At 40.2% G+C, this 24975-nt stretch overlaps 1 protein-coding gene across 8 annotated transcripts in view; it reads right to left on the bottom strand.

The window, feature by feature from the left end:
* Positions 1-14150: 14150 nt before the first annotated feature.
* KIF21A (kinesin family member 21A) overlaps positions 14151-24975 on the bottom strand; it is a 186443-nt gene continuing 175618 nt past the window's right edge. For 5 of the 8 annotated variants that reach the window (XM_056573645.1, XM_056573648.1, XM_056573646.1 and 2 more), the window contains 4 exons: positions 17459-17576; positions 15934-16104; positions 15650-15849; positions 14152-14875 (listed from right to left, as the gene is read on the bottom strand). In XM_056573645.1, the coding sequence (XP_056429620.1) occupies positions 14782-14875; positions 15650-15849; positions 15934-16104; positions 17459-17576 (583 nt within the window). In that variant the 3' untranslated portion in view covers positions 14152-14781. Of the gene's footprint in view, positions 14876-15649; positions 15850-15933; positions 16105-17458; positions 17577-24975 lie in introns of all 8 variants that reach the window. The other 3 variants (XM_056573651.1, XM_056573652.1, XM_056573650.1) reach the window with 1 other exon arrangement.

Raw genomic sequence — 24975 nt, 5'->3', positions numbered from 1 at the left:
ACTAGGGTGTCTAGGAAGCTGATAGATTGTGTGCTGTGGTGAATCGTGAATTGAAGTTCGGGCCAGATCCTATTGATGTGGTTGTGAAATTATGTCAGTGAGTCCAAGGGCCCCTCTCATATGCAAAATATGTCATCAATGTAACGCTTCCAAATTTTGGCATGTTGGCAAAATAGTTCTTTGGTGTAAATAAATCTTTCTTCGAAAAAAGCCATGTACGTATTATCTAATGATAAACGTATACAATTTGTACATACATACCACCCCTTTGCATACCGTATACATGGGATTATACGTAAACATTGGTCACTACTCAATTCAGCACACCCACATGTACCTGAATTCCGACAACCTTTCATGCCCTGTTTCAAAAGACCCACCAACATCCATGATCAGCTCGTCAAGGCAGACATAGGAAGTACGTCACAACAAAGACAACCCACTTTCAGTTCTCCCAAAAATGGTACCTTCCCCTGCCTCCATTGCATCCAATGCAACAATATCACCAAAGGGGAAAAAGTATATCACCCCCTGACTAGGAAACCATATCATATCAAAGGATATCATACATGCAATTCCTCTTATGTGGTGTACCTGATTAAATGCCCATGCGGTCTCACATATGTTGGGGAAAACACACAGCATGTGCGTGACCGCATCTCGCAACATAAATCTACCATCCGCAGAATGAATTATTACCCATTCCACATAATTTCATGAATGCCAACCATACGATAGCGCAGTTGAGATTCCAGGTTCTTGAACATATACCCAGATCAAGATGAGGGGGAGAGAGAATTAACCCCTTAAGGACACATGACGTTCTCATACGTCTCCATTTCCGAGTCCTTAAGGACACATGACGTATGAGAACGTCATGTGCTTTCCCGGACCCCCGCAGCCATCTGGAGCGGAGCCAGTGCCTGATGCTTGCTGAACTCGTTCAGAAGGCATCAGGGCATATCGCCCAGGGGGGGGTCATGATGACCCCCCCATGTTGGCGATGGCCGCAGATCGTGGAGGACGTGAGCGGGTGCGGGACGTGGACCCCGGGAGCTGGGGACCCCGATCCCCAGCGTCAATGTTGGGATCGGGGCCCCAGGAGCAGCGGCGGCGGCGGCGAGGGACTGACCTGCAGCGTGGATCAGGAGTTGGGTGAGTGACAGCCTCCTGCTGTTGCTTAGCAACAGCTCCCAGCATGCAAAAAGGGCATGCTGGGAGCTGTAGTTATGCAGTAGCAGGAGGCAGACCACCACAACTCCCAGCATTCCCTTATGGGCATGCTGGGACTTATAGTTTTGCAACAGCTTGAGGCACATTTTTTCTATGGAAAAGTGTACCTTCAGCTGTTGTATAACTACAACTCCCAGCTTGCAAAAACAGCTAAAGTGCATGCTGGGAGTTGTAGTGGTGCATCTGCTGGTTGCATAACTACAACTCCCAGCATGCCTGTTGGCTGTTGGTGACTGCTGAGAGTTGAAGTTTGGCAACAGCTGAAGGCACACTGGTTGTGAAACACAGTTTTTTTTACTTAACTCAGTGTTTCACGACCGGTGTGCCTCCAGCTGTTGAAAACTACAACTCCCAGCATGCACCGGACATGCTGGGAGTTGTAGTTTTGCAACGGCTGGAGGCACACTGGTTGTGAAACACTGAGTTAAGTAGCAAACCAGTGTGTCTCCAGCTGTTGCATAACTACAATCCCCAGCATTCCCAGCCAAAGTATTATGCCTCCAGCTGTTGCAAAACTACAACTCCCAGCATGCACTGATAGACCGTACATGCTGGGAGTTGTAGTTTTGCAACAGATCATACTGAAATACTGCCAGTACCACGAGCCGCACCAGAGAGGCAGCGGGAGATCAGGGAGGTAAACAAGTGGCTCAGAAGCTGGTGTAGGAAGGAAGGGTTTGGGTTCATGGAGAACTGGGCTGACTTCGCTGTCGGTTACCGGCTCTACCGTAGGGACGGGCTGCACCTCAATGGGGAGGGTGCAGCTTTGCTTGGGGAGAAGATGGCTAGAAGGGTGGAGGAGTGTTTAAAATAGGGACTTGGGGGGAGGGAACCTACAGCAAAGAGGGGGAAGATAGTGTAGATAGAGAGGTGGGAATTATAAATGTACCTGGGGGTGGAGCGGAGGGAGGGGTTAGAATAGTTAATAGGAATAGGCTTCATAGGAAAATAAAACTTACACCCTTGAATCCCATTAACCCCAATAACATAAAGGATGGAAATGTAAAGTGTATGTTCACAAATGCCAGAAGCCTAGCAAATAAAATTGGGGAGCTTGAGGCCTTGATACTGGAGGAACATATTGATATAGTTGGGGTCACTGAGACATGGCTGGACTCCTCCCATGACTGGGCTGTCAATCTGCAGGGGTTTACATTGTTTCGCAAGGATAGAATGAACAGAAAAGGTGGTGGAGTCTGTCTGTATGTAAGAAGTGGTATGAAAGTCAGTGTGAACGATGCCATAGTGTGTGATGATTCTGAGGATGTGGAATCACTGTGGGTAGAATTACAAAAGGAGGGAAATACTGAAAAAATAATATTTGGTGTAATCTACAGACCCCCTAATATCACTGAAGAGATAGAAGTTCGGCTTCATAAACAAATAGAGAGGGCCGCCCGAGCAGGTACAGTGGTAATAATGGGAGATTTTAACTGTCCAGATATAGATTGGGGTCCGGGGTTGGCTAAAACTACAAAGGGGCGACAATTCCTAAATTTATTGCAGGATAATTTTATGGGCCAGTTTGTGGAGGACCCAACAAGAAGTGATGCCTTGTTGGATCTGATCATTTCCAACAACGCAGAGCTGGTTGGTAATGTAACGGGAAAACCTTGGTAATAGCGACCACAATATAGTTACTTTTGACTTAAAATGTAGAAAACAAAGACAGGCGGGGAAGGCAAAAACATATAACTTTAAAAAGGCAAACTTCCCTGGGCTGAGAGCTGCACTACAGGACATAGACTGGGGGGAGGTGTTCTCAAATACTGATACAGAAGGTAAATGGGACATCTTTAAATCAACTCTAAATAACTATACAGCTAAATATATACCAAAGGGGAACAAATATAAACGATTAAAACTAAATCCTACATGGCTGACAAATGATGTTAAAAGAGCAATAAACAACAAAAAAATTGCCTTCAAAAAATACAAATCTGATGGGTCAGCTATAACATTTAAACAGTACAAAGAGCTTAATAAAATCTGTAAAAATGTAATAAAAACAGCAAAAATTCAAAACGAGAGACAGGTGGCCAAAGAAAGCAAAACTAATCCTAAATATTTTTTTAGATATATAAATGCAAAAAAAACAAGGACAGAGCATGTATGACCCCTTAATAATGATAATGGGGAGGTTGTCACGGGCGATCAAGAGAAGGCGGAGCTACTGAGTGGGTTCTGTATACACTATGGAAAAAGGAGCTGACATTGGCCAGGTCAGTGCTGGTAACACATCATGTAATGTACTGAACTGGCTTAATGTAGAGATGGTACAAGGTGAGTTAAGTAATATAAATGTAAGCAAATCTCCAGGGCCGGATGGACTACACCCAAGAGCTCTTAGAGAGGTAAGTTCAGTAATATCTGTACCCCTGTTCATGATATTTAGAGATTCACTGGTGTCTGGTATTGTGCCAAGGGACTGGCGCAAGGCAAATATGGTGCCAATCTTCAAAAAGGGCTCTAGGTCTTCCCCAGGAAACTATAGACCGGTAAGTTTGACGTGCATTGTGGGTAAATTGTTTGAGGGACTTATAAGGGATTACATACAGGAATACATAGGGGATAATAGTATTATAAGTGATAACCAGCATGGGTTTACTAAGGATAGAAGTTGTCAAACCAATCTAATTTGCTTTTATGAAGAGGTGAGTAGAAGCCTTGACAGAGGAATGGCTGTGGATATAGTGTTTCTGGATTTTGCTAAAGCATTTGATACTGTCCCTCATAGACGTCTGACAGGTAAGTTAAGGTCTTTGGGTTTGGAAATTTTAGTTTGCAACTGGATTGAACACTGGCTCATGGATCGTAGCCAGAGAGTGGTGGTCAATGATTCGTACTCTGATTGGTCCCCGGCAATTAGTGGTGTACCCCAAGGTTCAGTACTGGGCCCGCTGTTGTTTAATTTATTTATCAATGATATAGAGGATGGTATTAACAGCTGTTTCTATCTTTGCAGATGACACCAAGCTTTGTAGCACGGTACAGTCTATAGAGGATGTGCATAAGTTACAAGATGACTTGGATAGACTAAGTGTCTGGGCATCCACTTGGCAAATGAGGTTCAATGTGGATAAATGTAAAGTTATGCATCTGGGTACTAATAACCTGCATGCGTCGTATGTCTTAGGGGGGACTAAACTGGCAGAGTCACTGGTAGAGAAGGATCTGGGTGTACTTGTAGATCACAGACTACAGAATAGCATGCAATGTCAGGCTGCTGCTTCCAAAGCCAGCAGGATATTGTCATGTATCAAAAGAGGCATGGACTCAAGGGACAGGGACATAATACTCCCCCTTTATAAAGCATTGGTACGGCCTCACCTGGAATATGCTGTTCAGTTTTGTTCGCCTGTACATAAAAGGGACACTGTGGAGCTGGAAAGGGTGCAGAGACGCGCGACTAAACTAATATGGGGCATGAAACATCTTAGCTATGAGGAGCGATTAAAGGAGTTACAATTGTTTAGTCTTGAGAAGAGACGTTTAAGGGGGGATATGATAAATGTATATAAGTATATTAATGGCCCATACAAAAAATATGGAGAAAAACTGTTCCAGGTTAAACCCCCCCCCCAAAGGACGAGGGGGCACTCCCTCCATCTGGAGAAGAAAAAGTTTAGTCTCAAGGGGCGACACGCCTTCTTTACCATGAGAACTGTGAACTTATGGAACAGTCTACCTCAGGAACTGGTCACAGCAGGAAAAATTAACAGCTTTAAAACAGGAATAGATACATTCCTGGAACAAAATAACATTAATGCTTATGAAGATATATAAAATCCCATCCCTTCCCCAATATCGTGCCACACCCCTACCCCTTAATTCCCTGGTTGAATTTGATGGACATATGTCTTTTTTCGACCGTACTAACTATGTAACTATGTAACAGCTGGATGTTTCTCCCCCCCAATGTGAACATACAGGGTACACTCACATGGGCGGAGGTTTACAGTAAGTATCCGGCTGCAAGTTTGAGCTGCAGCAAATTTTCTGCCGCAGCTCAAACTGCCAGCGAGAAACTACTGTGAACCCCCGCCCGTGCGACTGTACCCTAAAAACACTACACTACCAAAAAATAAAATAAAAAGTAAAAAAACACTACATATACACATACCCCTACACAGCCCCCCTCCCCTCCCCAATAAAAAACGTCTGGTACACCACTGTTTCCAAAACGGAGCCTCCAGCTGTTGCAAAACAACTACTCCCAGTATTGCCAGATAGCCACTGACTGTCCAGGCATGCTGGGAGTTTTACAACAGCTGGAGGCACCCTGTTTGGGAATCACTGGCGTAGAATACCCCTATGTCCACCCCTATGCAAGTCCCTAATTTAGGCCTCAAATGCGCATGGCGCTCTCACTTTGGAGCCCTGTCATTTTTCAAGGCAACAGTTTAGGGTCACATATGGGGTATCCCCGTTATTGGGGAGAAATTGTGTTACAAATTTTGGGGGGTATTTTCTGCTATTGCCTTTTTTAAAAATGTTAAATCTTTGGGAAACCAAGCATTTTAGGTAAAATTTTTTTTTTTTTTTTACATATGCAAAAGTAGTGAAACACCTGTGGGGTATTAAGGTTCACTTTACCACTTGTTACGTTCCCTGAGGGGTCTAGTTTCCAAAATGGTATGCCGTGTGTTTTTTTTTTTTGCTGTTCTGGCACCATAGGGGCTTCCTAAATGCGGCATGCCCCCAGAGCAAAATTTGCTTTCAAAAAGCCAAATGTGACTACTCCTGTTCTGAGACCTGTAGTGCGCCAGCAGAGCACTTTTCACCCCCATATGGCATGTTTTCTAAATCGGGAGAAATTGGGCTTCAAATTTTCAGGGGTATTATCTGCTATTACCCTTTTTAAAAATGTATAAAGTTTGGGAAAACAAGCATTTTAGGTAAAAATTATTATTTTGTTTTTACCTTTGCAAAAGTCATGAAACACCTGTGGGGTATTAAGGCTCCCTTTATCCCATGTTACATTCTTCGAGGGGTCTAGTTTCCAAAATGGTATGCCATGTGTTTTTAATTTTTTTGCTGTTCTGCCACCATAGGGGCTTCCTAAATGCAGCATGCCCCCCAAAAACCATTTCAGAAAAACGTACTCTCCAAAATCCCCTTGTCGCTCCTTCACTTCTGAGCCAAATGTGACTACTCCTGTTCTGACAAAAACTTTAATGCCCAGGGCGGGAAAAGGGGTTAAATAAACCAAGAAAAACCTCCAAACCCCAGTCACCAAGGTGACGGGGTAAAAAAAAACCCTTATTGAAAATTCCCTCCCTAACTGTAAATATAAAACTTCACTTTTATTGTGCTAATATTAAAAAAGTCCCCTGTAGTGAATAAAATTAGCAGGCTATTCCCTCAACTAGTGTAACTTCTCCTATCTGGAGTTCACAGTAATGTGTACTTGACAGTGGCTGCAGACCACTGTCGATTGGGGAAAGTGCTGCAAATAAAATGTAATCAATCTGTCTCCTCTGGGGAGACAGATTGATTACATTTTATTTGCAGCACTTTCCCCAATCTGTCTCCCCAGAGGAGACAGATTGATTACATTTTATTTGCAGCACTTTCCCCAATCGACAGTGGTCTGCAGCCACTGTCAAGTACACATTACTGTGAACTCCAGATAGGAGAAGTTACACTAGTTGAGGCAATAGCCTGCTAATTTTATTCACTACAGGGGACTTTTTTAATATTAGCACAATAAAAGTGAAGTTTTATATTTACAGTTAGGGAGGGAATTTTCAATAAGGTTTTTTTTTACCCCGTCACCTTGGTGACTGGGGTTTGGAGGTTACTCCTGTTCTGAGACCTGTAGTGCGCCAGCAGAGCACTTTTCACCCCCATATGGCATGTTTTCTGAATCGGGAGAAATTGGGCTTCTAATTTTGGGGGTATTTTCTGCTATTACCCTTTTTAAAAATGTTAAATTTTTGGGAAAACAAGCATTTTATGAAAACATTTTTTTTTTTTTACATATGCAAAAGTCGTGAAACACCTGTGGGGTATTAAGGTTCACTTTACCCCTTGTTACGTTCCCCAAGGGGTCTAGTTTCCAAAATGGTATGCCATGTGTTTTTTTTTTTTTTTTTTGCTGTTCTGGCACCATAGGGGCTTCCTAAATGCGGCATGCCCCCAGAGCAAAATTTGCCTTCAGAAAGCCAAATGTGACTCCTCCTCTTCTGAGACCTGTAGTGCGCCAGCACACTTTTCACCCCCCATGTGGGGTGTTTTCTGAATCGGGAGAAATTGGGCTTCAAATTTTGGGAGTTATTTTCTGCTATTACCCTTTTTAAAAATGTAAATTTTTTGGGAAACCAAGCATTTTAGGTAAAAATGTTTTTTATTTTTTTTTACATATGCAAAATTCGTGAATCACCTGTGGGGTATTAAGGTTCACTTTACCCCTCGTTATGTTCCCCAAGGGGTCTAGTTTCCAAAATGGTATGCCATGTGTTTTTTTTTTTTCTGTTCTGGCACCATAGGGGTTCCTAAAGGTGACATGCCTCCCCAAAAACCATTTGTCGCTCCTTCCCTTCTGAGCCCTCTACTGCGCCCGCCAAACAATTAACATAGACATATGAGGTATGTGCTTACTCGAGAGAAATTGGGTTTCAAATACCAGTAAAAATTTTCTCCTTTTTACCCCTTGCAAAAATTAAAAAATTGGGTCTACAAGAACATGCGAGTGTAAAAAATGAAGATTTTGAATTTTCTCCTTCACTTTGCTGCTATTCCTGTGAAACACTTAAAGAGTTAAAACACTTACTGAATGTCATTTTGAATACTTTGGAGGGTGCAGTTTTTATAATGGGGGTCATTTGTGGGGTATTTCTAATATGAAGGCCCTTCAAACCTGAACTGGTCCCTGAAAAATAGTGAGTGAACATTTTGTGAAAAATTTGAAAATTGCTGCTGAACTTTGAAGCCCTCTGGTGTCTTCCAAAAGTAAAAACTCATAAATTTTATGATGCAATCATAAGGTAGACATATTGTATTTGTGAATAAAAATAAAATTTATTTGGAATATCCATTTTTCTTACAAGCAGAGAGCTTCAAAGTTAGAAAAATGCTAAATTTTAAATTTTTTCATCAAATTTTGGAATTTTTCACCAAGAAATGATGCAATTTACCACAAAAAATTACCACTATGTTAAAGTAGAATATGTCACGAAAAAACTCTCTCTGAATCAGAATGATATGTAAAAGCATTCCAGAGTTATTAATGTTTAAAGTTACAGTGGTCAGATGTTCAAAAAACGCTCTGGTCCTAAGGTGTAAAATGGCCTGGTCCTTAAGGGGTTAAAACCTTAAAAACACGTGAGGCCTACTGGATTTATACATTACAAACCCTGGAACCACGGGGCCTGAATCGTGAATACGACATTATGCAGTTATAATATCTCTCATGCAATTTTTCATGCTATTTTCATACTGTTTTAATTTATTCTAATTTTTATTCCTTTAGGCATCTTGATCACCCGGATTTGCTGTGGAGGTTATATTGGCACATGTATCCTTTCTTTAATCGTTCTTCCTGAGATCCTTACTATCTCGAATTCTTCCCCTTTGTACATTGTTTCTTTTCCTTTTTCTATTCCTTATTTATCTCTTCTATTTTTTCTATAATTTTCTATCTTTTTATATCCTACATTATTTCATGCATCATAATTTCATTCACCATTACATTGCATGATCGTTATATAATTATTTCTGTGGCTCAGGGTTCCTCTTTACACTGTTCTGATCAAGTGGAACGCATTGTGCGTTCCACGCCTCCATTGGAACCCACACCATCACTTCCTGTTGCCATTTCTCCTAACATTAGGTGGAAGGCATACTGCATTCCACACCTCATTCTGATACAGGAAGTACACTGGTAATACACTCTCCTTTACATATGCTGTATTATACTTTTAGCATTTCCTTTCCCACTTATCTGCTCTCTATTCCGATCTCCTAGTCTACCATTCTCACCCTCATTCTATCTAGCATGTCCCCTGCCGAATGCTGAGGCATACCGGAAGTGGGACTCCCGTACTTCCGGACGGGAGTCTGTTAAAGACTAAACCACGCTAGCTCTTCAGTTACTTGTTAGCAGCTCCAGACTGCGTTCCACACACCTCTTTCCCGGCTGTAAGCCGTACAACATATTTATCACACCTCCGCAGCAATCTGTAAGTATTTCTAAACAGCATGAATACTGCAATGTCCTATAACGTTTGTCTGCATTTAGATTCAGTGCTCTATTTTCCTTACATTGATATCTATTAGATACATTATCCAGGGGCTGTGCTCTCCTTTCCCCTGGGCGGAACTTCTATGAGATGTGAATTTTGCCTTATACTTTGCCAATTATTCCAGGATGAGTCTGTGAATCAGTGCATATCACCATGTCTATTTGCCTATTGACCCTCTAGTGATTCTCTCCTTTCACCCCCCTCCCCCCCCCCCTTTTTTCAGTATGACCAAGCTATCTCCCTGGTTATTTTGGCTGTTGATGCAACCTATATGCCATAGTTGCTCACTATCATTATTTTGCATTATTTTCCTTTTTGTACATAGTTTATTTATTATTTGGTAGCTATGTCTAGATCAGCATGGTTCTATTCTATATAATTTTTGTCATACTTATTATTTTCCTGTATATACTATTTCAGAACTCTGAGGAAGGTCCAGGGATTGGACCGAAACATCACATTCTTACTGATTGCAAAATAAAATAATACTCACTTCTGCTTGAGTGCCCAGTCATTTTATCTACCTACGTACCTTGCTATCTGGATACCTACTAACCTGGCAACCTAACTACCAAAATACATAACTACCTACATACCTGGTTACCTAACTACTTAGCTAGCTACCTAACTGCGTGCTTAGCTAGCTACCTAACTGCGTGCTTGGCTACCTACCTGTTTGTCATGCAGTTGTTAAGAGATAAGTTTTGGCTGGAATACGTCAACATGGCGGTCTGATCCTGCCAAAGAACAAAACGAAAGAGGACGCCGCTGATCAGAAAGGACGTTGACTGTAAGTCCCTAAATGTAACTATAATCATTTATATGGTATACAGAACCTGTGCTCAGTTGGTATCTACTTCTATATGGTCCTGTATGTAATCACTTATATGGTATACAGATTCTGTGTACAGCTGGTATATACCTCTATATGGTCCTGTATACACTGCTCAAAAAAATAAAAGGGAACACTTAAACAACACAATGTAACTCCAAGTCAATAACACTTCTGTGAAATCACTCTCACAATCAATTTCACATGACGTTGTGCAAATGGAACAGACAACAGGTGGAAATTATATGCAATTAGCAAGACACCCCCATAAAAAAAAAATGGTTCGGCAGGTGGTGACCACAGACCACTTCTCAGTTCCTATGCTTCCTGGCAGTCCTTGAATGTATGAATGCTGGCGGTGGCTCAGGTAGTGCAGCTCATCCAGGATGGCACATCAATGCGAGCTGTGGCAAGAAGGTTTGCGGTGTTTGTCAGCATAGTGTCCAGAGCATGGAGGTGCTACCAGGAGACAGGCCAGGACATCAGGAGACGTGGAGGAGGCCGTAGGACGGCAAGAACCCAGAAGCAGGACCGCTACACCTCCGCCTTGGTGCCCTGTGCTCTTCGCAGATAAAAGCAGGTTCACACTGAGCACATGTAACAGACGTGACAGAGTCTGGAGACGCCGTGTAGAATGTTCTGCTTCCTGCAACATCCTCCAGCATGACCGGTTTGGCGGTGGGTCAGTAATGGTGTGGGGTGGTATTCCTTTGGGGGGCCTCACAGCCCTCCATGTGCTCAGACCCCTTGTGAGACCATATGCTGGTGCGGTTGGCCCTGGGTTCCTCATAATGCAAGACAATGCTAAACCTCATGAGGCTGAAGTGTGTCAGCAATTCCTGCATGAGGAAGGCATTGATGCTATAGACTGGCCCACCCGTTCCCCAGACCTGAATCCGACTGAGCACATCAGGGACAAAAAAAATAAAAAATCTATGTTAGACTGAAGGTTCTCAAGTACACATTGGCCTTCACAATTCTTAAATGGAAGAAATGTGAAAGAACCAGGACCCTACCTCTAGCAGACCCTACCTCTAGTAAGAACTTTGGTAAGAGATGACCAGAGGTCACTCTGGCTGAGCACTCCACCAATCTGGGCTTTAAGTGGCCAGAAAGATGCATCACTAATATAAAGGTACATAAAAGTCAGTCTGGAATTTGCAAAAAGCACCTAAATGACTTTCAGATTATGAGAAACAAGATTCTCTGGTCGGAAGAAGACAAGATTAGACTTTTAATGTCATGTCTGAGGGAAACAAGGCATTGCTCATCACCTGCCTAATACCATCCTACAGTGAAGAAAGATGATGGCAGCACCATGCTGTGGGTGTAAGTATCTGGGACAGGGAGACTGGTCAGGGTTTAGGGACAGCTGAATGGAGCCCGTTTTCTGGACATCAGGCTGGGCCAAAGGTTCACCTTCTATGAAGACAATGGGGGGAGATTTATCAAAACCTGTTTTCATTTTTAAAAGGCCTCTGAAAAATGAAAGAAGCAATCTGATTGGTTGCTACTGACAACTGGTCAACTTTTCCTTTGCACAGATTTTGATTAATTTCCCCCAATAACTAAGCATACAGCCAGGACAACACAAGAGTGTCTTAGCGATATCTCTGTAAATATACCCTTGAATAGCCCAGCCAGAGCCCTGACTTGAATATCTCAGACACGTCCTGAAAATTGTTCAAAGACAGTCCCCATCCAACATGACAGTGCTTGAAAGAATCTGTAGAAAAGAATGGCACAAAAATACCCAAATCCAGGTGTGCAAACCTTGCAATAACCCTGATTAGTGCAATATGGCCTATGAATGGTACTGTAGTGTGGAGATTGGTAGGTAAGGGAAAGTGAGGCGCAACTGCACCTTTTTGTAATGCCCCTTACCTTTCCAAGTACCTAGGAATATAACATACGGTGATACCGATACTAAAGGGTTCACAGTGGTATTGGGGAATTTGTATGTAAGTTTACATTGTTCTCCCAGATGAGATATGTCTTTAGGAAGTGGTTTAACATAGGTTGTGGGGGTTTAGTTTGCACATTTTACCCTGGTAATAAGTATATAATACTTAAAATGTTATATATGTCATACTCCAGTTTTTCTTTGTTTTGAACCACATGCCACTATGTTTCATATGTTATCCCTAGGTTGATCAGATTAATCCATATGTTAAAGGCCAACCACTTCACTTCATAAAACAGTTCTATTTAGCAAAATTCAAACTATGCAAAAAACAGATGATACTTTGGTAATGTGTCCACGCTTATGAATATGGAATAAGTTTCTTCGCATTACTTTGTGATTTTCTGACAATTTGTAAACTCTATAGTGGAGGAGTTGATGTGATGAATAACTTCTTGTATTCACTGCAGAATATGTCCATATTAATAGAATTTGCATTAATAACATTGCAAGACGTGCAGTATTTAAAAGCAATAAAAAATCCCCAATGAACTAAGCATATCATATAGAACAGGAAAGATGAAACAAGAAGAGACAGATTTGCACATGTGTTTATTCATGCATTAGCTGAACTGAAATTCATAAATTATTTTACTCTACAAACAAAATATGCACAAATATTTGCCTCATCTATATTAAATTTGCACGTGTCAAATTTACAAAATAAGATTAACAAAACAAAAAAAAAAAAAGCAAAAGAATATTTTCAAAAGATTCACACAGCATTTAAAATCATAGAAGGAGCTGCAGAAGATCTTTTTACAACCAAATTATATACATTGTTCTCTACCACAAACAAGGCTCTAACTTAAAATTTCAAATGAGAAACAGTATGTAAAATACAAATAGCAGCATTTTAAATTAGAAGCAAATTATGCAACTGTAAAAATAAAAGTATTAAAACAAAAACTAAAATTATCTACAAACTAAAAAATAACTTATAGCATAAGTAGGTTTTAACAGTAGGAAACATGTAACATGGAAAACACTGCCTCGCTGCCACACAAAGGTTACTACGTTGTGAAGACAAAATGTGTAGCTTGAAATATTTTACTGCTCAAAAAAACCTGAACAAGAGAGTGTACAGAAAAGCAAGACTTTGGTCATGTGTAGTATATTTTACACCTAGGTTATATGACATAGGTAGACTACTTCTAGCATGCTCTCTTGAAGGCCATCCACAATGCCAGACTGCATCATGGGAGACAATTTAGAAAGTTGCCCATCAATTCACTCTGCAGTTTTGTATTTGTCTACAGGCACACGTGTATGTGAGGGTGGACACTACAAGAGTACTTCAAGTAAATACTGTATGTTTAGTTCCTATGAATGATCACCGTATATAGTGAAACCATTTTACAGTACACAGAACCAAACATAAACCATCTGTACAATGGTCATTCAACTAAAGACCAATAAGGCTTCTCCATGAGCATTATGTAGCAACTAGCAGGATTAAGTATATAGTAAAATAACAGTTTAGAACAGAGCTTCCAGATATTAAAGGGGTATTCCAGGCCAAAACTTTTTTTTATATATCAACTGGCTCCGGAAAGTTAAACAGATTTGTAAATTATTTGCAACAAGAGACAGCGTTCGGCACAGCCAGCCATACAGCCAAAAACCGCTCCTAGCAGAAACAGGTGTGAACAAGCGCCACCTCCGGTGGGGTGCTCAGCCTGGACAGAGTCATAAATCAGACGTGTAGAAGAATGTGAAATGAGCGGCACTCACCACGTCCAGGTACCGACAAACTTCTTTATTTCTTAAAGTGCAGTTAGGACATACAGGTGCACCTGTATGTCCTAACTGCACTTTAAGAAATAAAGAAGTTTGTCGCTACCTGGACGTGGTGAGTGCCGCTCATTTCACATTCTTCTACACATCAGATTTGTAAATTACTTCTATTAAAAAATCTTAATCCTTCCAATAGTTATTAGCTTCTGAAGTGGAGCTGTTGTTTTCTGTCTAACTGCTCTCTGATGACTCACGTCCCGGGAGCTGTCCAGCTCCTATGGGGATATTCTCCCATCATGCAAGGGATATTCTCCCATCATGCACAGCTCTCGGGACGTGACATCATCATTGAGCAGTTGCCCAGAAAACTTCAGAAGCTAATAACTATTGGAAGATTAAGATTTTTTAATATAAGTAATTTACAAATCTGTTTAACTTTCCGGAGCCAGTTGATATATATAAAAAAAGGTTTTGCCTGGAATACCCCATAAAGGTCCAGTATGCATACTATATTAAATGCCCAAAAATGTCTTAACAATAAACAGTCTGTCACAGTATCCTTTTAAGACTATGGAGGATATTCATTGAGCTGTATTATGGTGAGATTTCCTTTGCTGCCCATAGCAACTAATCACAGATCCATTTTCATTTCTCATATTGCTCTGGTAAAATGAAAGCTTAGCTTTGATTGGTTGCTATGAGCAACAAAGAGAATGTCACTATAAGACAGCATGATAAATCTCCCCCCTATATATCTTTATGTTTCCAGTTTAGTTGCTTGCAACATCTTCACTTGTGTCTCCAGCATCTGATGTCTGCCCATCAAGAGAACCATTAGCCTTCCAAATCCTCACAGTCTGATCACTGCAAAAAACATGTACAAAATAAATTAAACTTCTGCTTTATGTAAATAATACTGGCATAATAATTTGTCTCTTTAAATACTTTACAGCACAACTTCTCAATGTTTTAACGGGAGTCTCACCAGGCAGAACATGGTGATGGTGGAGATTCACCAAAGGTTTTAGCCCATGCAAAAATTTACAAAAATTGAATGTACATGTAATCGTTCTCTCCTATGTGATCTGAAATTAGCATGGAGAGAGGAGAGTCCACACTGGGAAGCTGAGTTAACTGTATGACACCCAGCAGATTTCATGCACAGGGCCCATTTGATATACTTTAATGGCATCTAGCCAAAACAAAATTGCCTCCTGAACCCAGTAAAACATTCAAATAAGCACATCAGTTATGTTGCCATAGAAAGGCAAGTGAAGCACATTGGGGGAGATTTATCAAAACCTGTCCAGAGGAAAAGTTGCCCAGTTGCCCATAGCAACCAATCAGATCGCTTCTTTCATTTTGCAGGGGCCTTGTTAAAAATGAAAGAAGCAATCTGACTGGTTGCTATGGGCAACTAAACAACTTTTCCTCTGGACAGGTTTTGATAAATCTCCCCCATTATCACTGCAGGCAGCTGCCTCCCCAACAACTGGTTGGTGCCTCCCCAGTGAAGCCAGCTACACGCCATTTACTAACCCAAAAATCCATGTATTTAAAATTGGCTTGAAATAGTGGTTAAGCACAATATAATATTAAGTACATTTATATCAACAATAAAAAGAGAACAACTCTTACTCTGATGCTGTAAAAATATGAGTGGAGTTTGTGCAGATTGCATTTATTGGACTATCGTGTCCCTTGACTTCACCAATCGGTATGAATGTATCTACATTCCACAGCTTCAGGATGCCTCCTCGACAGCCACTCAGAACAATGGGGCGACTGGGCACTACCCCAAGAGCACATACCCAATCTTTGTGAGCATTTGGAACTTGCTGCAGAAAAAAAAATATATATAATTAAAACAGAATTGTTCATGCAAGCAACTAATGTGTCTAAGAATAGTAACATAGACCTACATGAAGAAGATCTTTACGAGAAAGGTCCCATTTCTTTATTCCATTGTCTCTTGATCCACTAAAAAGGTTATCACCACTAATGATGAGAGCTTCAATACCGTCATAATGAGGAGGTTCGAAACAACGTGTAGGACTAACAACACCAAGGGCTCCTTCAGTAATATCAAACATCTAAAAGAAAAAAAATATATTAGTGGGCTTTCTCAATTTACAAGACTATGCCAAAAATTAAAAAAACAAGGGATGCAGGTGTCTTTTAATCTGGATTTTCAAACATTCGCCCGATAGCTATCTCTCTCCTGACTTTCCCATACACAAGAAAATTCAGCGTGGCTGAGAGTTCATGTGTTGTCTATGGGGAGGGGAATGGTAAGCTGCACCCAGGCAGCTCTGGCAATGGCTTATCTCTCCAAGAACAATTCAGTCAGACAGTTGAAATCCAACATGCTATACCCTTCTTTACCAGACATTATCAATGGAGACCTAGGAAGGCCGCTATATACCTCAGACAGTGGAGCAATGGTCGGCACTTATCTGAAAAGTGGTGGTGCACGAGGAAAAAAAATACTGTAATGTAATAACGGAGGTCCCAGCACTCACCGATGCAAGCAAATGGTATTTATTGTATATCCTAGTCACAGGACGCGTTTCGGCACTTAGCCTTCCTCTGCTGTCTCTGACAGCAGAGGAAGGCTAAGTGCCGAAACGCGTCCTGTGACTAGGATATACAATAAATACCATTTGCTTGCATCGGTGAGTGCTGGGACCTCCGTTATTACATATACCTCAGACAGTCTGCCCATCACACTGGCGGTAGGTTTGGCCAACTTTAGTATAAGGTTTATGGGGACCTTTATTGTATAGATATGGTACTATGGTCTAAATATCAACATATATATTAATGTGTAAACAGTTGATTGTTGAACCTGAATATTATCTTACACATTTCTGACTGAATATTAGCAAACAGTATGATTTCTGGAACACCATAATTTTTATAATTAATATTAATAAAGTGTATGGCTATAGTCATAATGCAGTGCGATAAGTAGCTCCAATGTGGGGAGCGGAGGGCCAAACTGGGTGGCACAGTTGCAGTAGCACCCTACCATGCTCAACGAAGTTCTGTGCACAAGTGCTCTTATTTTGAATGGTACTTGTGTATGGAACTTTGTTGAGTGTGATATAGTTGCTTCAGTGACTATATTGTCAAGTGTGTCTCCACACACTTGAGCTAAACACTGCATGGGCTCCCAACTTTGAACTTGAGCTTGAACAGCAGAAGAAAAATAGAGAGGTGGGGATAGCCATCTACTAATGAATGAAGGGATATTAGATAAATGGTACAATATTGTGTAATTTCTCTTTTAAACCCATTGGAACAGGAGGTACAACTTGTTGCCGTTAACTGGGACAGAATATTTTACAGACAGATCAACTACAATGCATTTTGCATACTTCGAAAGTTCATGTTTTTTAATGATTAACCATTTACTATTTTAACCCAATCAATTTGAATTCTTACCTTAATGTAATGATCCTTTGAGCCTGTTATAATTAGATCCTGTCCACTGGCAACCTGGTCTACTGTAAGACACATGACCGGTCCAAGATGTCCAGTTAATTTCCCAGTAGACTGAAACCTTTAAAATGGAAAAAAAAAAATATATAGCAGCTGGTTACATCTCATCTTAAATGTCACTTCAAAATCTAAACGAATAAAACGCCATGCATACGATGTCTTTAGATAATCCTGCATTACTCTTTCTGGGATTTCAGAATTTTTTATATTGATGGCCTATCCTTAAAGGCCTTTTACATAGGGAAATTATCAGATAGACAGGCCAATTGTTACCCTGTGTTAATGTTCTATTGATCAGCAGACAAACAATTCCTGGTTTGTCGGCTGATCACTAGGATTGGGCAGCCACAAGCATCATTGATGGTCTGCAGCACATCTCTCTGTGTAAACAAAGGATGTGGAGCTGACATTTAACCCCTAGAGGACAGAGAATTTACATATACACCCTGCCCCAAGTCTATGAAGTGTGCTCAGGAACTGAGCATGCTTCACACATGATGGGTCCTGACTGCCACCAGCAGTCAGGACCCTCAGCTAATGCCGGAAATAACTGTTCAGAAAGCTGATCAGTACAACAGCAACAAAATTGTGGGGTGCCAATCAGCTGCATACACAAACAAAGGTCTCTTACTTGGCTTCCGTCTGTGTGATTGGCTTCAGCATCCTTTATTAATGGAATGCTAATAACACTGATCAATGCTGTGCTATCGCACATCATTGTTTAGTGTTTTCAACCGAAAGATTACACGTAATAGTCTCCTATAGGGACTAAAAAATAGTGAGTAAAATGTAAAAATAAAATGTAAATAAATATAAATAAGCCCCTTCCCTAATAAAAGTTTAACACTCCACTCCTATTTTAAAAAAATTTCTAATAAAATAATGTAAACAAAAATAAACAGATTTGGTATGGCTGCGTGTCCAAACTATTAAAATATAATGTTAATAAAGGTAAGAATATACTAGTCCAGAACTGCTGATTTATGGTTACTTCATATAGCTAAAAAAAACTTAAAAGAAAAGTGATCAAAAAGTCAGATCAAGATAAAAAGGGTACAGATTAAAATTACAGATCAAGTGCAAAAAAAAATAAACCTTTATCCAACCCCGTATACAGAAAAATAAAAATGTTATAGGGGTCAGAAGAGAAAAATTTGTGCGTTTTGTTTTCAATTTTCCCCAACAAATATATATATATATATATATATATATATATATATATATATTATTTTTTTTTATTTCACTATAGATTTTGTGGTAAAATGTGATGTCATTACAAAGTACAATTGGTGGCGCAAAAAGATGATGAAAAAAAAATAAAGTGCAAAAAATAAAAATCACTGCATCCTTAAAGGATTAAATGAAGGGCTGCACTAATGATCTATCAATCATAGAGATGTGAAAAATGCTAATTAAACAAGTGTCGATTTGTTAAATCAGCACTAGTTTTGGATATAGGTCTGGCTGTGTAAAAGTTAAGGAGTAAGCAGCTTCAAGGAGACGCCGGCTCAACGTGGCGCTGGACACAGACCAACCAGGTAGGTAAGAGACAAGGTGTTTATTTACCCAGAATGAAATGCATTTCACTGTCTTAGCAGCTTCATCAGGCATAGGTAAGAAGAACAGAGCAATGAATTTTATCACAGCACTAATTAGTCACAGCAGGGACCAATGATCGCTACGGACAAATCAGTGCCAGAAAAAATACACATATACAGAGACTAGGCATAAAAATCACAGCCAAATACACATCGAATGTATTCGAACAAGAACAATCATACAAAAATAATAATGGACAATAATTACAAACAATTGTATATAATACATATATTAAATTAATACAAAATGTATAAAAAAAATGAAGTTAAAAATCTATAGGCATTAATGTAAAAATAACAGACCATACGATGTCAAGAGAATACCAAGGAAAGTACATGCGAGCAGAGACCAGGGAGAACAAGTCGAAAATCAACGAGCGTTCTCTATGGTCTCATTCAGACCATGCGGTGTTAAAGTTGAAAGGGTATATATCCAGCAAGATTCTCTATTAATTAAATATTGAAATCGATTGTGTTTCTCCACTGGAATGGATTTGAGAATTACTCAACGTAACAAAGAGATGTCACCACTATGGACCCTAGTGAAGTGCCTTGATAAACTGTGTAGTGTGAATTGGTTCCTAATAGTGGAACAATGTTTAGACATTCGACACCGCATGGTCTGAATAGTACGTTCAACGTATTGGAACTTACAACTACAGGAAAGAAGATAAAATGCATACTGGGTTATCCAGCCCCTCTATTAACACATGCATATCACCAAGTAAAGGATAAAAAACTAATTAATTTAGTTACCAGAAATAAATTCTCTAATGATAAAAAGGATATTAATACAGAAAAAAACAATCATTTCAAGCATAATTTCATAACTAATTATAACCGTGCAGCTTCACAGATACACAATATTCTTAAACGCAACTGGCATATTATTTTAAATGACCCTATTCTCAAGGATGTAGTCCCCACAAAACCAGGTATCATTTATAGAAGATAAAAAAAAATTACAAAATATGGTGGCACCTAACAGATTAAAAAATATATCCATTGGCAACTCCTCCCCAATTATTTTAAATCCGGGATGCACACCTTGCAGTAAAAACAGGTGTTTATGCTGTGACATGATGGAACCTTTTACGAATAAGTTCTTGTCTACATATACTAAAAAATCATTTAATATTAGTCAAGTTTTAAACTGTAATACCCAGTATGCAATTTATCTTGTTTCCTGTAGTTGTAAGTTCCAATACGTTGGACGTACTATTCAGACCATGCGGTGTCGAATGTCTAAACATCGTTCCAATATTAAGAACCAATTCACACTACACAGTTTATCAAGGCACTTCACTAGAGTCCATAGTGGTGACATCTCTTTGTTACGTTTAGTAATTCTCGAATTCATTCCAGTGGAGAAACACAATCGATTTCAATATTTAATTAATAGAGAATCTTACTGGATATATACCCTTTCAACTTTAACACCGCATGGTCTGAATGAGACCATAGAGAACGCTCGTTGATTTTCGACTTGTTCTCCCTGGTCTTATTTTTGCATTAATGCCTATAGATTTTTAACTTCATTTATTTTAATACATTTTCTATTAATTTAATATATGTATTATATACAATTGTTTGTAATGATTGTCAATTATTATTTTTGTATGATTGTTCTTGTTCGAATACATTCGATGTGTATTTGGCTGTGATTTTTATGCCTAGTCTCTGCATATGTTTATTTTTTCTGGCACTGATTTGTCCGTAGCGATCATTGGTTCCTGCTGTGACTAATTAGTGCTGTGATAAAATGCATTGCTCTGTTGTTCTTATCTATGCCTGATGAAGCTGCTTAGGCAGTGAAATGCTTTGCATTCTGGGTAAATAAACACCTTGTCTCTTACCTACCTGGTTGGTCTGTGTCCAGCGCCACGTTGAGCCAGCGTCTCCTTGAAGCTGCTTACTCATTAACTTATCTTTGGGCCGGAGGGCTGCGGACACCTCGATATTATGTGCTCACCATTGTTGTGTATGTGCTTACACAACTATACCAGGTGAGCAGCTTACATGCCTTTTTATACATCTTACTATCCTCTTTTATTACACCACGGAGCGCTGTTTCTAGTTTTTTTTCTGGCTGTGTAAAAGGCACCCTTATGGCATATGGTTTTGTGGAAATATTAAGTTGTCACATTGTTTTCATGCTGGCTTTATACTGTGCAATATGACGTAGATTCATGAGTTGTCAACTGGGCACCATAGCTGCAGATGTCGTTGTTATTGATGGCACATGGAGGTGTGTCATATCTTCTGTAGGCTAAATCTTTGCCTTGCAACCCAATTCTGACTGTATGTATGGGAGAAACCGCATTGCTGGATCACAGTGGCCCTCATTTACTTAAAAAATCGGGTTGTAAGTCTATCTTGCTTTCTTACCCGACTGCTTTTTTCCCATGGTATTTATTATTATATAGAATCCTGTTTGTCGCACTGGGTTTTGTTGGTTTTGGTTTCCAACTCCTCTGAGTTGTCGGGAAAAAATCCACAACAATTCAACAAATTCGGGTTGGAAACCTTTATAAATATGTGGGAAAGCTCAGAAATGTCGGGTTACGTCCCTTTTTCGGGTTTGGGAGAATCCACATCGGGTCCGTCGGGAAAAAATGTTGCATCATGCTGCAGACTGGCGCACGATGTCTGTGACATGTCGCAGACAAAGATGCGCCAAAAAAAAAACGACAAAACAAGTCGGGTTTAAAATAGTGAATGAGGGCCAATATGTTGTTTGTGCTTCTTCAACTATGGTGAATTCGCTATGCTAGCCAACCACACTGACCCCGAATTATTACAAGTCTGGTTCCCTACAAAAATGGGTATGCGCTTGCTTCCTGGTACTTAAGGACGCAGGGAGTACCTGTACGCCCTTGGTCCGTTTATCGGTGTTTGAAGCTTGAAAGCCTGTGTGTCCCGACTGCTATCAGCAGCCAGGACCAAGGATTAATGCCAGGCATCGCCGACCGGGCCAATGCTTGGCATTAACCCTTTAGATGCCACGATCAAAGTTGACTGCAGCATCCAAAGTGCTGGGCTCACATGCAGGTTGACTCAGCAGAGCTCTTTGGGCCAATCACGGTGAAACCGCAATGTCCTGATCAGCTGAGATGATTGCGGGAGGGCCCTTACCTGTCTCCTTGCTGTCCGTTTGGTGCTCTGAAGCTCCAGCCATGACCAGCAGAGCACCGATAACACTGATCAATGCTATGCTATGGAATTAAACAGTGTATGTAATCGAAAGATTGCATGGCATAGCCCCTATGGGGACTAAAAAGAAAAAAAGTTAAAAAAAATGAAAAAAGTAAAAAAGTGAATAAGCCCCTCCCCTAATAAGTTTGAATCCCCCCCTATTTCCCTTAAAAAAATAAATAAATAATGTAGTTAAAAATAAAGAAACATGTGGTATTGCCACTTGTATAAATGTCCAATCTATTAAAAAGTTTAGTTAAACTACACAGTCGATAGCGTAAATGTAAAAAAATTCCATGCATACCATAGCATGCATTTGTGCATTATGAGTCACTTCATATACCATAAAAAAAAATTATAAAAAGCAATCAAAAAGTACCATGGTACTGATAAAAACTACAGACCATGGCACAAAAAATAAATAAATAAATAAAAAGAGTCCTCATATAGTCCCGTATGCAGAAAAATTAAAAAGTTATAGGGATCAGAAGAGGACAATTTTAAACATACTAATTTTGGTGCATGTAGTTATTTTTTTTTAAATAGGCACTGTCAGATACAAAAACTTTTGATATGTTGTAAAGCATGCAAAACCAATAGGTTTTGCAATTGCTTTCATTAGAAAATTTTCAGCATTTCATACCGAAAAAGCCAGTCAGACAACTGCCCCCCCCCCCCCTGCCTGCTTGGACACATACTAGTCCTGCTGTGTCCATGCATCATCACTTATGTCATGGACACACTTTCTAGATTGACAGCTGTGAGTGCAGGGCTCACAGCTGGAGGAAAAATCCTCCCACTGTCAGTTTTGCTAATGCTAGGGGAGATGTGAACAGACAGCATACTGAGGGAGGGGGCGGAGACCTGCAGTGAGGCCACACCCCCTCCCTTTGAGAGTAATTCAGACTAGTGGGCTAAATTAAAAGGGTAATAAATAAAGGTGCTAGACACAAAAAAGAGATGCACATGGTCAGGATTAGATACCCTGAGTGATCTATAAAAATAAAAAAATAAAGTTTTTTGTTGGATCTGACGGGTACACTTTAAGTAGTAAAAATAAAACCTAAATAATTTGGGTATTCTTGTAAATGCATGGACCTACAGAATAAAGATAAGGTGTTATTTTTACCAAAAAGTGCCTTGTGTAGAAATGGAACTCCCCAAAATTTACAAAATTGCTTTTTTATATTTTACCACACAAATAAGTTTTTGCTTTTTTGTTTCGCCGCAGATTACGTTATAAAATAAGTGATGTCATTACAAACTACGATTGGTGACGCAAAAAACAAGCCCTTATATAGGTCAGTAGGTGCAAAATTTAAAGCGTTATGATTTTTAGAAGGGAAGGAGGAAAAAACTAAAATGTTAAAGTGAAAATTGGCTGGGTCCTTAAGGGGTTTCATATATCAGATTTGTGAAGGTACTGTGTCCTCCGTATTGTTTACCACACACAGCTTCAAGAATTTGGTAGCAACAGAGCCTGCTACTGCAACTCTCAGAAGCTCAGTGCCATTCAGTGAATACAGGTGAGCTGCAATGGCACATCCCCTAAAAAATGTTCAGAACTAAGCCCAGGTGTCAAGACCAGGAACAAAAAAAAGTGTGTGATTTCGATATGCGATGAGATATAATAAAAAAAATTTGTGAAATCCCCCCATTTCATGTCCAATCGCCTCCATTTCACATCTACCTACCCATTTTATGCCCACCGCCTATTTCACATCTCCCCCTTGTCACCCCCCCCCCCCCCCCTTGTCACATTCACCCCCCCGGGGGGGAAATACACTGGGTTTCCCGGGCGGATTTCAAATCTTCCACGGGACCCGGGAAACCTAGTGTATTGCTGCAGTACAAGACCTTTCCCCATAAGCCAATCACTGGCTTGACACGTGACACCACTGCGGCCAGTGATTGGCTGAAAAGGGAAAGGTCCTACTACCTGTACTAAGAAGAGCGGAAACTCCGGAGCAAACAGAGACGAATTTGCAGGGACTAGGTGAGCAGAAGTTTATCTTTTATTTTTCTCCCTGCACGCTTAGCGTTTTTCTAGCAGGGTGCCTCTAGCTGTTGTGAAACTACTACTCCCAGCATGCCCAGACAGCCTTTGCCGGTCCGGGCATGCTAAAAGTTGTAGTTTTGCAACAACTGGAGGCCCCCCGGTTGATAAACACTGACTTGGTATTTAAATTAGTTTTTACCTGCTCTGGCCTGTCCCCGCCATGGGAGCCAGCCCGAGCAGATAATCGCATGTTTTCCGGGGAGCCGCATCGCTATATTGCAAAAAGCTAAAATTGTGATTCGATTACTTTTGCGATATATCGTGCAGCCCTACTTGACATTGAAACAATGTTTGTTTAATCTTGCATTCAGTGACTGGGTGGTTCTCCGTATGTATTGGAGGCCACAGGAGCATTCCAGGAGGTATATGACAAATCATGATTTGCAGGTTAACAGGTTTTTTATCTGATACGTCTCTCCTGTGATTTTGGAGGTGAATGTTTTGCAACGATTTTTTTTTATTGTAGAGCAGCATTTACAAGTGGAAGTGCCGCATTTGAAAGAGCCCACTAGTCCTTTGCTAAGGAAAGTCTCCTTTTTTGGATTTTTAAGTTTACTCGGGGCGAAGATGTTCTTGAGAGATTTGTTTTTCCTGAAGGTAACTTGGGG

Source organism: Hyla sarda, chromosome 4 (genome assembly GCF_029499605.1).
Source record: "Hyla sarda isolate aHylSar1 chromosome 4, aHylSar1.hap1, whole genome shotgun sequence".
Classification (NCBI taxonomy): domain Eukaryota; kingdom Metazoa; phylum Chordata; class Amphibia; order Anura; family Hylidae; genus Hyla; species Hyla sarda.
The sequence above is the reverse complement of the archived record's forward strand: the minus strand, read 5'-3'. Positions and strand labels throughout refer to the sequence as shown.